The 16026-nt window shown below is 33.1% G+C and overlaps 1 protein-coding gene across 1 annotated transcript in view; it reads right to left on the bottom strand.

Annotated features, from left to right (window-relative positions):
• Nucleotides 1-3423: 3423 nt before the first annotated feature.
• The window catches only part of LOC110373320 (uncharacterized), a 54882-nt gene continuing 42279 nt past the window's right edge, over nt 3424-16026 (bottom strand). Inside the window, exons 4-9 of the mRNA XM_021330563.3 lie at nt 12433-12641; nt 10897-11037; nt 9735-9937; nt 7458-7642; nt 4829-4952; nt 3424-3719 (exon numbers count right to left, since the gene is read on the bottom strand). Coding sequence (XP_021186238.1) covers nt 3609-3719; nt 4829-4952; nt 7458-7642; nt 9735-9937; nt 10897-11037; nt 12433-12641 — 973 coding nt within the window. The 3' untranslated portion in view covers nt 3424-3608. The remainder of the gene's footprint in view (nt 3720-4828; nt 4953-7457; nt 7643-9734; nt 9938-10896; nt 11038-12432; nt 12642-16026) is intronic.

Raw genomic sequence — 16026 nt, 5'->3', positions numbered from 1 at the left:
TAGCACTCGTTGCAGGACTATTTGAGCACATGTAGTGTACCATCACCGCCAGTAAATTGTGTCCGAAACACACCTAGAAAGACCTATATAACATTACGATGCATTTACACTTACCTGGACTCACACAAGACAGGCAAGCGTTGTAACCACTACCTACAATATTTCAGGCCTTATATTATTATATTGGTAGTATACGACAGAAGTAAGCGACTCTCAAAACCTTACCAGACTTGCCTCAGCTTGCCTATTGCTTTACTTGATCCAGTGACTTGTTAGATACCTAAGGTACCTACATAGAGGTACCAAGATGTCAACGTGAAAACCTCCCGTGGAAATGCGTTGATCTGTACTTAGCCTAAATAGGTTGTCGTCTGTATTCCTATCACGGCCGCTCCCATCGTAATTGGAATTCCCTAGAAGATTGTGATCTTATGAGAGTAGATCAGCGTCAAATAAATCACGTCGGCTGTATGCTTTTAAAATTTCTAATAACAGCTTTACTTGATTTCGCACTTGGAATATTTTGTGTTTTTGTTTTTAATGTGTAATATAAGTATTGATTTTACAACGAAATAAACTTAACTTGAAGATCACTTTGACATAGATATTCATCATCTGTCTAATCTTTTCTCGACTGGCAACCGGGACATGCAGTTATTTAAAACCTGTTCCTGTAGTGATTTCAAAAACATAGAAAGCACGATGCACTGAAAAATAAATACTAAAATTTTAATTAAACCATACCAAGAACATTGTAAAAATATTAAAAATCTATATAGCGCATGTTATCTGATTCGATCCCACATCCAATAAAGAATTCAACAGCCAAATGATCCATCAATTTCTAATGTAATCGACCTTTCTGGATTCCTCTATATTTGTGTAGATATTTTGTAATCTTTAAAAAATACTTACGTTTCATTTTAATCTTACTTACGAAACTTCGTTGTTCCTCTAGATAATTCATTATATTTACGAGTTTTTGCCACAATCCTCTGAAGTGCTTGCTAATGTTATTGCTGGCTTGGAATTATACTCGCTTTTAACATAAATATCTCTTGCTTTATTTTTCTCTCTGATCTTACTTTTTTATTTTTGGAGATCGTTTAAGAGCCCTGCAGACTGTTTAGTCTTTTTTGATGAGGAATCATCAAAAGACCCTTACCACAGTGGGTTAGCAGCGTGAGGGAGTGTCAGACTCTTACCGACTAAAACCCACCACGCCACTGATTATAGTAGACAGACTTGATAGCCAATAGTTTGCCTGATAATCTAAACATGTTATCGATACCTGCCTCGTCTATATTAATATGGAATAATCTTTGGAACCGCTAGTCGGATTTCCAAACTTTCACTGATAGCTATGATGTTTCTGAGTGCTATATTCTATCCCGGTACAGGGAATAGTTCCACATATACCCAAACAGCTTTGATTTTAATATTAAAACTTTTTAATTAATTTAATAAGCATAGTCATCTTCAGTTAGGTTGAAGTTCAGAACTATGATATTATTAGATCTGCTTCCGTGGTTTTTAGATTAAAGCTGGGAGAAAACTTCGCCTTTCAGGAAAATCTATTTTTCAACTATTGATGAACATTTTTTTTTATCTGGGCAAGTTTGCGGGATTGAAGCTAAAGGAGTTTATTTTTCAAAGCTATCGGATAAAATCTTCATAGGTATTTCATTTTAGATTTTTAACTTCTTAATTTAATTAATTGTTTACAGTAAGTAAATAAGATGTCTAGGCTAAGTGTGAAAATACAACCGTAATACTAAAGCTTCTTAGTTCTGATTCTGACATACAGATAACAAGGAATGTATGTTAAGACCATTTGCTTCCAAGATCTGTTTAATTCATTATTACCTACGTACACTAAGTCCAACGTTGTATGTATTTCAGTCTAAATTCAAGGGGGCTTTTAGTGCTTAATACTCAGTAGGTATACTAGGAATGCTAACCAACCAGAAACTTGTTGGTCTTAACGTGTCATGAAGTGAATCATGTATACTCTGTGTAGATATTACTACGTCTCGTCGAATAAGCGTGTAAACGCAATATCTAGGTATATCAATAAAACATGGGTTTTATGAGAAAAATATAATCCAATAAAAGGTAACGCACATTTTCTTAAATGAATTTCAGAATAAAGGTCCTTTATTATATTTTCTTCCGTCAAAAGAAAATTCATATTTTATGTTTCATTTTAAATGAGAACTTTAATTTGGACAAGGAATTACATTAATAATTCAAACAGCATACATGTATAATCTTCTTTATTTCATTATCCAAGAGAAATATAAACAGTTCCTTTTTATATTATTACATAATTCAAATAAATGAATAATATAATTCATTAACGTTATAAATAAATGAGATCTTCAACTTGACTTATTAAAATAAATAAAATAATTTCTAAATAAATTATACAAAAAATCCTAACATTATTTATTACAATTATTGAAAGTCACTATCAAAGAATTTATTTACAACTTTTAGGCCAGCTAATGTAAGAAACGCTAGTATCTCAAATGCTATAATACTCTTCTATTACAATTATATTAATTTTAATATTATATCGTGTCATATAAACTTATATATAAATGTATAACAAATAATTTTATAAAAATACCTACTTATACAAGGAAAATAAATTATTTCATTTTCGTAAAGTAATCACGAAAAACATTAATTTACCAAAAACATTAAGCAAGAAATAAATCAATTTAAAATTATAGTTTTATTTTTAAAATTCAATTACAAATGTCAAGATATAATAAATGAAGTACTCAAACATTTTTCATTGCACAGAAAGCTCAGAAAAACCAAATGCGATTTCGATGAACTAACAAATAAAATACATTTATTATTTAATGGTTTCATTTATATTAGCAGTTCACGTTATCTATTTAGTCTATACAGCATTATGGTCCTAATTTATACATTACTTTACCAATATTTATTGAGCTTACAATATTATTGATTGTTCGTAACATTCAAAATAATTAGATAATTTGTAAAACGATGTTCCTTTTAATGAAAAAAGAGCAATTATTCATGTGAGGTGCTTAAAGCAACGGCCGTACACCTATCATAAAATTAAAACGGTAAATTTTAATAAGGACACCGTTGATAAACACTCGGTGAATGAATGTTGCAATACTGGCGGTCGTTACCATAAATTTTGCGTACCTACATGAGCGCGGCAGTGGGACCGGCCCTTATTCTGTTTGACGTTTTTTATTGTTTGTATCAGGTACTTTTAAAAAAGGTACATCATTTGTGTTGATGAACAATTCTTTAGGCTTCGTCTACACGGTGCAAGCAGCTTGCGCATGTTGAGACACATGCGCAGGTTACATGCATTTAGAAAACGTGTGGGTCCAGTGACTCGCGCTTGTAACAAATTAAAACACCCACCTGCGTGCTCTTGTCACTTGCGCATGTTAACTTGCACCGTGTAGATACACCCTTAATATGAAAAACACAACAAAAAAATCTGTAATTTTACCTTCGATTCAACGTTCCACAATCGTCCTTTCGTACATACAATATTACTTGGCTACGTTGCTCCAAATTTGACGGTGATATAATCTTCTAAATCCCAGTTACGTTTCGTGTGTTGTGACATAAGGTGTGGAGATGCCAGCCACTTGGCTGGAACACTGCTTCTGAGCTTGGCCGGCTTTTGGCACCAACACCAGCTGTTCGAGATCGCCCTGTCAGCAGTATACTAGTGTTATAATCGGATAAGGCATGCGAAACGGGTGAAAGACTTTATGTAACGTTTTGTTATGCGCATTCTGTTGTTTGGTGAGAATGATAACGTGGTAACTCGCTTTTATGTAGATATACATTATTAAGAAAACTTATTTCTGTTTTTTTTTTTATTCAGCAATGGGTATAACAATTTATAGAACTATTGTGAATTATAATATGGAAAAAAGTTTTCATTTTAGGCTAAAGATAAAATAATATTACGCCTTCAAAGAGATTTTGGTCAAATATTTTTACCTTTTACCTAACTACAAAAAACGCCAAAATTACTGAGATTTAATTTAAAAATAGCTTTCTGTTAGACACAAAGGGAATTGAAACAGGTGCAACAATAATCTTGTTTGTGCTGAAATAATGTCTTTATAAAAAATATACGAGAAGCCTGTATAAAACTATGATATTATGAAAGTTATCGATATTATCTTTGAATTTGAAACCTTATTATTTTTTTTTTTCAATTTTGTGTTTCATTTTCATAGACCAATTTTTATACAAGCTTGGGAAAAGGTGTTAAGATTTGTTTTTTTTTTTTAAAGTAGTTTGAGAAGACATTCAAAATTAATTACGCTGTTACAATAATACAAATAAATATCTGCCTCCCAGTCTCTATTATATCTGTAAATAGCTTTCCTATCTATTACGGAAAATACGAAATTAGGCGAGGGACACACTTAGGTAAATAGTTATGTACAAAACCCTTACAGATTACTCTACCAATTAACATCAAAAGAAGACCTAATTAACTTAACTACACAATTTATCTCCCAACTATTTACCTATCTGGTCCTAAGCAAACGGATCATGACGTCTATCTTTCCGTTTATCATCATTACATAGTACCTACATAAAACAAAGTCGGTTTTTCTGTGTCCTTTTGTACGCTTAAATCTTCAAAACTACGCAACGGATTTTGATGTGGTTTTTGAATAATAGATAGAGTGATTGAAGAAGAAGATTTATATTTATAATAACATCAATTAAATAGTGGGGAAATACTGTTTTTCCTTGGAAAGCCGGGGCGGGTCGCTAGTGAAATAATCCTCATACTCACTGAGAAGAGATAGCCTATAATGAGGTCAGCATCCCTCGGTGTGTCGAGAGCATCTTTCTCGAGAACATCAGTTCTAAGCCAGCGACAGTCGACATACGCACGTACTGTGTTGTCATCGTGAACACTGTGGACAAAGGTGACGTGAGTTTTTGATGTTGGTTGCCGTATCCTAGCTGTTATGAGTCAGGATTTTTTTCTAGGTTAAATATATTTTGTGTTTATTAGCACGAACATGTTATTATCGCATACCTAGATCTAAAGATGGTTAAGTAACTCAAACATATAGTTTTTTGAGTTACGCTTACCATTTTCTTAAACAAAACCCATCGACCGATAAAACAGATTTGAAAAATATATTCTAATTATTTTTCTTTACAGAACACTTCTACCACGCACAGGGAAGGAGGAATCAGCTTTTCGCCTTGTCTGAAATAAGTGTTTTTTTTAATCTAAGTGTGTGATATTGTCTCAAATGTTACACTGTTTTTTTTTGTATCTGTTCACCAACATATTATACAAGTAGAAAATTTCGAGACCATGAACCTTCCAAAAAGACCTTCAACATCTTCCCCAAACTAAAACATTAACCATTTATAACGTATTTTCTTACACAACAAACTAAGTTATTTCATTTCTCTGTACCTAACCCTTATCGAAGTATTCCTTTTACGTTATATCTGATAGGGTTATATCTCCCTAGAGGCTGGTAGCTCGACTATTCAGTTCCCTATAGTGTGATTCTATCTTCCATCCAGTGTGATGCCGGCCTTTTTTTATAGAAACAAGATACTCGAAGTTCGGATTGACATTAAAACTATCTTGGTTTCTCTTGGGAAGAAAAGTATGTGAATAAATGCGTGTTTAGGGCCTTATTTTTTGGTCTGCGATAAGATTTTGGACTTTATTTCTGTCTGTATAGAGCACATTATCATTTTAAATATTAAGTCCGAATTTATGATGGGAAAAGTAATTTATATTTTCAGTGGGTGTAATTTTTAACAACTTTAAATAATTAAGCAGGTAATTTAAAATTAACGATTGGAAAAGTATTAATAAAATAATTGAAACGAACAAATATTTAACGTAATTCCCCAATTAGTATTGCGGATTTTAAAGAACCGTCATGTCTGCCCAGCATTCCATTTAACCGTATTTACAAAAGAGGATTACAGATATTTCACGATTGAATCGAATTTTCATTCGTGTCAAAGATTACATGAAATGTATTGAGAGTTAAATCATTTCGTACGATTCATTTTGATGTTAAAAGTGTTTCATTTAAATAATATTTCATGTCGAATTTTACTTACATTCATAAGTATTTGGATCAATTACCAGATTAAGAAAATGTAGTTCAGTATACTAAAAAATATTTTAATTATAAATTAGTATTCAGTTTTGTTTTTCTTTACATGGTTTCTCTGAATCTACATGACATGCATAACATATTATGTATTTAGATTAGACAAGCTGTATTTATGACGATACTTTGAATGAAAATTAATATTTATCCGTAAGTTCGTTTGCAATCACACTTATTCATATAAAGAAATATGTACAAAAATGTTTAATTAAACGTCTGAAACACTGAAATTTCCTTGAAGTTTTCATTTCGCTCCACACAAAATTAAATAAGTGTCATGGCCGCTATGTAATGGAATAACGAGATTTTCTAACTGGGTCCTTGTTTATTTAAACTATGTCAGTGTTTGCTGTTTGTGTTTCTTTGAGATAACTAATTTTGTCAAGTTACGGACACTTTGCTGTTAAAAGGTCAACTAATATACTTATTTATAGTTTTTATTTATAAATTGCCAAAATAGCGAATCTCTTCGGCATAAATTTCCACCCATCCATACCCTATTCATTACATACAGTTACAGAAAAGTTTGTGGTGCCTCTTTATACACTTAGTGTGATAAAATATTTTTGTTTTAAAACATTTAAGTGACATTCAGTTGACTTATTGTTTTTTCAAATTGTACAGTCTATCACAAAAAATAAAACACTATTTGAAATTCAAAATTGTTATTAAAAATTATTTTTTCTCGAAACTGAAAATATTTTTATACAAATTATAGTATATCTGATTTCTGTGAATACATCTGATGTGGTTAAAGTTTCCATATGTTACAGCTGCAATTAATATTTCAGATGAAAAACGCTTTTGAAGTTCACAATGTGGGCTCACAATATATTTTTGTAGTTGACTGTGAAAGTTAATTACTTTTAACGCGTGTGAAATATACACCAAGTCATTATTTTTGACCGCTGTGTGTAAAATGTTGGCTTCGATTCGTGGACGAATTTTGGCCGTTCAGTTAACTCTGAGATTGTATTTGTTTTTATTACAAATAAGTAAAAATTTGTCTAGTATGTTTACTATTTACAATGCTCTAAATACAAGAAAAAGTCCAAAGCATCTTTTCAATAACTCATAGGGCAATTTACATAGTATACGTAATATTAAGCCTTTCATTTGATGTATTTTTGTTAAACATAAGCTAAAAACTAACATAATAAAAGATTTTAATAGAATTGTAGATGTGTACATTATGAAATAAAATTAGTAGAGGAGAGATTACAGTATTCCTCTGTTTTATATAAATATAGACTTAGTACTACATACCTGATAGCAATATGATGCCAGCGAAAGTCATACAACGGTACAGCTAAGTATATAGACCGGGATGTCCCCGACCCGGCGTGGACGAGCCGGGCTGCCCCTCTACCAGCCAGCTCCAAAGATAGGAAGGAGCCTGTGCGTCTCCGAGACCGAAGGGAGAAGAGGGTCCCTTGCCCGTAGCCTCCGCTCTGTCAGAAATAAGGGAAAGTTACAACTTCTGTGCATCAATTTTACCAGTCATAATTAAAACATCTGTTAATTATTTTATTCGTCAGTTTGATTTTCAAAATGGCTGCGGATGTTCCGATTATATTTTTAGTAAAGCCATTTTGCACTGCAACAATAAAATAGTTTTATTTCAAATGCATAACATTAAATCAATATTCTTGTTAAGTAAGATCCCACCCAAAACAAAAATGTGAAAGACTGCCAAGTTCGATAATATGGGAATGCTTCGCCTATAAAAGAAGTGAGATCTGAATAAGTACCAAGTTCCATACACATACCTCAGTTAAAAATAGTTACTTTTTAATGATGTTACTTGGCAAGTTTTCATACACCTTGTTATAAACCATAAACCTACTAAACGCAATGAATCAAGTATTTAATTTTCTATTAAAACTTGCCAAGTAACATCATTAAAAAGTAACTATTTTTAACTGAGGTATGTGTATGGAACTTGGTACTTATTCAGATCTCACTTCTTTTATAGGCGAAGCATTCCCATATTATCGAACTTGGCAGTCTTTCACATTTTTGTTTTGGGTGGGATTTCATTTATTTTTGTAAGGTTGTTTATTTTATTTTTTTTCTAATGATGAAGTTAGTTAAAGAAATGTCTCATTTATACTATCTTTTAGATTTTTTAATATGCACTATGTTTCTTACAAAGAAATGAACTAGATTAACTAAATGGACTAGATTTACTAACTGACTGACATGACATGTTATCATATATTATGTTCGTGGATCAAAGTTACACATTCGTTATTTTCGAAAGTGATTCACACTTGGCCGTTTTCAGATTTTTACTTAACTTTGACTAAATACAAACCTTTGTACCATTCGAAGATATGTTATATAAATATAGATAAATTTAGTTCGTTTTAGTTCCTTAGGGGTATAAATTTACACCGGATATAAAACACCTTCATTATTTTGAAACCGACTCACACTTGGCCATTTTCAGATTTTTCCCTTTACCTTGACATAAAGACCTACCTCCATGCCAAATTTCAAGTCAATACGACCATTGGAAGTGGTCTAGGTTTTTGATGAGTGAGTCAGTGAATCAGTCAGTCAGTGAGTGTATAGTAAAAATTGCGATTTTCTGACGGCAATATCTCAAAACCTACAATAGGTATATTAATGAAATTTTGTATTTTAGATAAGTGAGGGGGTCTCAACAGATACTAGAAATTTGATATGCCTATATAAAATAGATTTTGAGTTACAGGGGGGTCGAATTTGGCCCGAAATGGTTCGTGTAATATAACCCACGGCCGGTGTGTCGCTTTTTTTGCTCGAACTTGGCGGACACACTGCCGTGTGTCTAGATTTTATAATTCTAAGTTCTGATTTACGATAGAAACTGAATACGAATCTTAATTTCATAAAGCAATAATAAGGTGAAATACCATTCCGAAATCGCTTAGCAAAACATGTTTTGTTGAATCAAACATAAACAAACAAAACAAACACTTTTGAAGAACCATTTCGTTCGCAAACGCTTCTAGATAACGTTATTAATGTTTTATAAAGTTATCATATCAATTCTTTGAGCAATTTACTTGGAAGTCAGCAAAGCAATTTATTATAGAGTATTTGCCTCGCCGAAGGAATAGCTTTATTTCTGCGAAAGGAACTCTGGTTTATTTTGTTTCACCTTGCTAGCTTCAAAGAGGATTTATTTAAAAGTCACGGCCTTCGGAAGCCGAACAATCGAAATATAATTAACTCCATCAATGCAAATGTGCCATTAAAATCGGAAAGCAGTGTATTGTTTGATATGAATATGAAAATTAAAATTAACGAACACAGGCGTACTTAATTTATGTATAACTAGCTTCTGCCAGCGGTTTCACCCGCGTCCCGTGGGAGCTACTGCCCGCACCGGGATAAAATATAGCCTATGTTACTCGCAAATAATATAGCTTTCTAATGGTGAAAGAATATTTAAAATCGATCCAGCAGTTTTTGAGTTTATCCATTACAAGCAAACAAACAAACAAACAAAGTTTTCCTTTTTATAATATTAGTATAGATTAAGCGTTAACTTACTTCTGGCCGTAATCTGAGGGAGATGAATAGTGTGAATTCTCTGGGAAACGTCTTCCCCGCAGAGAATAGTTCTGATGACGCAATCCAGATGTAGGAATTGGGTCTAAGACTGAAGGCATGCGGTCGATCTGACACGGGGCCCCACCGAGCCTGGGCTGGGTGGAAATTCCTCCGAGCGCCTGGCGCCAGAGGATTTATTGTACCTGAGAAGAATTAAATTATAATGCATGTTGACGTTATTGCTGCACGCTGCAGCTTAATTTAAAATTGTTTGATTAGTTTTTGTTGATTAAAATTGTGCTTTGATTGCTTGAAAACAGATTTTCACTGTAAGTTAGGACGTTTTAATCAAGGTTTTTAATATAAGTTAGTTTTAGTGAAAGACTGTTGTAAATGACTAAAAATAAATCAATGATGTGAACATGACGCTGATTGATAAATTAGAAAATAGCACCTGTAAAAATCTCCCATGTCACTTTATCTATACCAAATACCGATTACTCAATATCCTCATTAACCCTTTCAATCACAGTGACACATAACGTCAAAAGTCTATTAAAAAATAATTCAGCAACAAGCTGTTTTGAAGGTAAAATCGCTTTATCAAAATGTCACCCACATCATGCATGGTTGATCGAAGTAGTTGGGTAACTTCCAGTCGAGCTATCGATTGCATGCTGTTACGATGTCAGCTAACGAGCTAGTCTAGAAATAATTTAAAATCCAATATTCGTTTACGTTTAGACGGGGAACAGTTTTCTAGTGATGTGGAACGTTTACCAAAATGTTTGCTTTTAAGGTTTCCGATGAAGTGGTTTGGTTGGAGCTTAAATTGAAATTGCTTTTTAGTTACTTGTATGGTTTTGATTAACCTTTCACGGGAAGAGGCTTTTATGCATATTTTTGTAGTTTAAGTTAAGTCAAATATAAAATTTCACTTGAGGCATTGATTGGTTCAGAATAGAACTTTCCATTACTATTGGCAAAACCAATTTATGTTCAAACATGATTTATAAAGTTGCTCAGTCAATGTTTTTCAATCTCACCCAATTCAGGGTCTTCTAATGCACACTAATTCTCTGTCACGCACAAAATTAAACAACAAACGCTCATATCCAATCAAAGTTAGTTCTCACTACTTTAATTACTGTAGGTACCTCACCTTCACAGTTGAAAGAGTTACAGGCCCTTCCTTGTTCCCCGTACCCCTCGCAGGTGGGCTTGGCGCAGTATCTCCTGCGGGTCTGCCGCCCCCCTCCGCAGGTCCTACTGCAAGCCCCCCATTCGCCCCACCCGGCCCAACCTGCAATATTGATAAATGAACTCTCCGCTTGCAGTTGAAAAAAAGAAAATGTAAATGAAATTACCTATGTTTTTATTAATAACAGGACTTGTTTTCTTTCAAATTATTGCTTTCATTTTTTGTTATATAATTTACTTTTTGTACCTAATTATTAATAAAATTATCTCCTTTTAACCCGATGGTTGATTGGCAGAGAATGCCTTGTGGCATTAAGTCCGCCAATGTAACATTCTTGTGCATAGAGTACAAATAAATAAACAAAAAAAAAAACTCCTGGGGGTCTGGCGCCCCCCTCCGCAAGTCCTTGCAAGCCCCCCATTCGCCCAACCTGCAATATTGATAGATGAACTCCCCACTGGAAGTTATTGCAATAGTTTTGTTTGCGGGGAACTTTTAGACCGGGTGCTGTGAAATTTCGTTTGTAAACCTTTTGGCTTTCTGTTTTGGTTTGAGTTTGTTTTAGTATTGGAGTTTATTAAATTACTTTGTTGATGGTATTAAAGAATAAATAGTGGAATATTAGCTAGTAACTGCGGGTCCATATTTCCTACCGCAAAAACTGTGATAACAATTTAGCTTGTTCAAAAATAGCATATAGCTCTTAAGACCTGCCTAATACATGGTTCATGGTGCATTAATACTACTTAAATCTTCATAGAAAATATGATGCATTCTTTTATCTTTTCATAACAAACCGAAGGCACGTAAATCATAGCTATAAATGGCAACTCCAAATCTGGGAACACAAGCTCATTTCTCTTACTTCTCTTCAAACTTCAGCACTTAATTGCGAAGTTCGCTCATCTATTTCTTTAGCTTCACAGGTAATTAACAGGTAAATTTCAGTATTCATTAACGAAATTCCTTTAATGGCGTTTTGTCTCCGGTTTCGTTTGAATTAGTGACTTGCTTAATTAGACTTTTATTGTAGAGATAAAATGGAATATACTGTACACGTACTGTAAGAATTTTATTTTTAGCTCTGTAATGGACAGTATCTGGGGTGTTATAAAATGCAAGATGAAGTACCAAATATTATTATCGGAGAAGCACGTGCATTTTATGATTTGTTATATTTCCTGTTTTCCCTTAATTGGCTTTAGTTATCTTGAACACTTATTTTTATTTTTGTGTTAATTTTTGAGAATTGACATCATTAAAATTAAGCTGTACTTTAGTAAAATTGTTAATTAGAACACCTGTTACAAGTTGACAAATCAATATTTTTAATTTAAGTTTTTGCGTTTGTAACAATAGTCACATTTTGAAGTAGGTATTCTCAAGAACAAGAGCTACAGTAAATAATACTATAAGTAGGTATCCCATTCAATCCAGGGTCATGAAGTTTCTTCTTATTTATCTTTGAAGCCTTTAATTATAACCTTATTAACTTACCGACAGCGTTCCATATAGCTATATCAACGCCTAAACTCCAGGGTACGGCAGCTGACGTAGCCTCCAGCCACGGCCCGTCAGGCGGCGTGGTCTCCAAGTCTACTGCGGGGTCACTGATCCTCGCGAAGACCACCAGCTCACTCTGTGAGGGTGCCATGCTCCAGTTGAAGCAGTCACCCAGTTGTGGACTGATTTTGAGGTTTACTTGTCTGTTGACAAAAGGGGGAATTATTTTTGGTGGTCTTTTTGGTCTACTGGTGTGTGAAGTGAGTCTTGTCATTTATAATCGTGGCCGGATTTAGTCTTCTTCTATTCGGTAATTTACCCACAATACAAGGTAATGAGTATTTTACTTTTAGGCTAGCTGACCGTGTGAAAGTTGTTCCCTAAAGGGAAGTTGATTTTGAATACGACAGCAGAAGGTAACGCTTAATAAGGTAGAGGTAGAATAATATCTAAGTAGTATGAAACTTGTATTTGATTAGTTTGATCGGTCTAAGAGAACGTATCTATACAGAATTCCACATGAAGTACTAAATATTTGATCGTCATGAAGCAAGTGCTAGCAGACAACGGTACAGAATAGACGGAATTATTAAACGATCGAATCGTATCTAGTATACCCACTGAATCTATTATTATTAAGTCTAGTCCGGTATAATAACACTATGAGTTACGTCACGACCACGAGGCGAGTACTTACAATATTAAGCGCCAATATCTCAAAGGAAACATAAACATTGTAATTCTTATTAATATAAAATGCGAAAGTAACTATGTATGTCTGTCGTACGTTGACAGCAAAACCACTGAAACGATTTAAGTAAAATTCGGCAAACAGATATTACCTATACAGCCTGATAAAGGAGTAATAAGAATGTAGTTTTCTCAGGCGGAAGTGCTAGTAATAACATAAGTAAACGAAGTTTATTTCGTGAAAATCCGTTATGATCAACTACATAGTATCTATTATATACTACTGTTAATGTACAGTAAGGAGAGGAGAGGTTACCTCTCCACTATCAAAGGAAACACAAACAAACAATGTAATAGGTTTACATACAAACTCTCAACTAATTAGGTCAAATGAACTACGATACTTTGAATTTTACATAAGGATTAGATTAAACCAATATCTTTTCTATGTGGTACGGATCTCTTTGAAGTTTTAAGTACCTACCTATGTTATAGAGAATATGTATTTTGTAAATTACATTCGGGATGGATGTTGATTTATCTGATAATTTATTTATTTGCCTACGCAAATATAGTAGGGTTTCGTTATGTAATGAGTTTGGTACGCATGTTAGGTAAATTAGTTTCTAGGCAAAGTTGGTTACTGTGTTGTTTTGATTATTTTGTTGCTATGTGTATGTTTTTTAACCTGAACTCTAACACTCTTGCCAACAGCTTGTAATCATGGATCAAAGTTACTCCATGTAATGAGAAAGGAAAGGAGGAAATGGAATGACCATACGTTATCATCGATTTTGGTTGCATTCTAAAGAGATTAGTACTAAGGGCTTTGGAAGAACCAAATGTTGGTTTTAGTCACTCAATGCCCGAGATTTGCTTCCATGTTGCACCTTCAGAAAGTAAAGTCTTCTGATAATTTCCCACTAAACGGGACATTTATGCCATACATACCATATATTTATTTTAGACGGTAATTCTAATTTTGCTAGTCAACTCGTATATAAAAGCATGACCACGAAAAAAGTGCTATAAAGGCTTTTTTAACAACATTATTCAATTGTTTTGATTTCTTTTGTACCTGGCTGACCTATTTGCAATCAGAACTGGGCAAAAATAGGTTAAGAAGGTCGGCATAACTATAGAGACTCGACAATACTTGTAGTAGGAAGGAAGTTCAAGAATTATCTTAGAACGTTCTAGTTCTAGGTATATCTAGGGTATCTAGAGAGGGTGAGTTTAATTAAGTCAGTAATGTTGATTTTTTTAAAATAGAAGTGTTTCCCGCTGTTGTGATTAAAACGTAATAAACAAAGTTTTATAGATAGAACACTTACGTATAATACGGTAGGTTCTCATTACAATCTTACCTACAAATAAGAAAGTTTGCAACTTTTCTACGCAAAGTCTACTATACGGATTTTGATAAAACTTAGCATTCATATATCTAAACTTCGGCAGAGTAATTAGGCTCATTTTTGTTTCTATATCAGAGTATTTCCCTCGGGATATGGGTAAATGACCCGAGAAAGACACAGCTACATAAATTTCACATTATAGGTACTAAGTACATAATAATTATCTTGAATAAAAATTATAAAAGTAGGAAGGAAAAATACGCGCCAAACGAATATATTATTCATGGCTTTTATATGGAAGAAAACCTTTACTTTATTTGTTAGTAAAATAATAAATAATGGCTCGATAAATAATGTATGGGTACATATTAAAGCTATTTCAAATATTGAACAATGTTAATAATTCAAACTTTCGTTGAAAAGTTTGTTTGTGTTGTAATTATTGTAATTAAAATTTAACAAGTTGTTATTACTTGTACATTAAAACTTGAAGTTCTGTATTTGTACCTAATAAAAGTCATTTGCAAAGGACTCTTAAGGTTATTGATTCCATCTTAAAGTTTTATTTGTACACAACATATAAATATTCGAAAGAAAACGATCTAAAGTAGAACGGACGTTTATCACAACTAAACGCGCTGAAGAAATTCTCTAATACTTTTTTACCCGTCAAACGCAACTTCAATAGCACATAAAAATTATTATACAAATAATAACTTCTACATGATAATGCAAAACTAACGCATAGATTATGAAGCATGAAATTTTGTATAGAATATATAATATCATTTTTAAATCGTCATGGCAGTCTACAGGGATTCACGAACGATTAGGCTACAAAGAAATATTTTTGTACAACAAAATATTTTAGAAATGTACGTAGGTATATCAAAATAGTTATGCGGTTTCTCCCAAAGGCATTGAATGTTAGTAAAATATATTTACTTGTGTTACATATAAAACAGCGAACACGGTTTGGGAGTGCCAAAACGGTTTGGCAAAACTTGCTTTTACAATTTATTCTGATTCGCTCTCTACGCCTTTGAGCAAACCTTTTCTAAGTTTAGCTTTAGTGCCGACATGAAATAAATGTGAAATGTAGATTGTATTCTATTTTAATCTGTTGAGTGCATTTTAAGTATCTGTGAATGCAAAGATGTGTGACCATTTTGATAACACTTGAAAAGAGATATAATAAAAATGTTTATTACGGCAGGATACATTGTAATGAGCGCACAATATTCGTCTTCGTAATGATTTATGAGCCTGATCAAACTATCGGCAGACTAACGGTAGGTTTAACTATATAGTTGAATAGTTCAGCCTGCATACAAAGCCAACTGAACCATTTTCAGTTATCTAATCGACGATTTGATCAAGCATATATAGTAAACGACTGGTTATGGTTTAGTTATCATTATAATTAAATGGTGCAACTTTCCATGTGAATTTCCAGTGTGCCTAAAAATATACAGAAAACAAATGCAAGCGACCAAAACGTCATGTTTTTCCATAAACAATTTTAGTTGAGTATTAAATGTCT

Source organism: Helicoverpa armigera, chromosome 7, assembly GCF_030705265.1.
Source record: "Helicoverpa armigera isolate CAAS_96S chromosome 7, ASM3070526v1, whole genome shotgun sequence".
Classification (NCBI taxonomy): domain Eukaryota; kingdom Metazoa; phylum Arthropoda; class Insecta; order Lepidoptera; family Noctuidae; genus Helicoverpa; species Helicoverpa armigera.
Note: the sequence above shows the minus strand (reverse complement) of the source record. Positions and strands in the feature narration are given on the sequence as shown.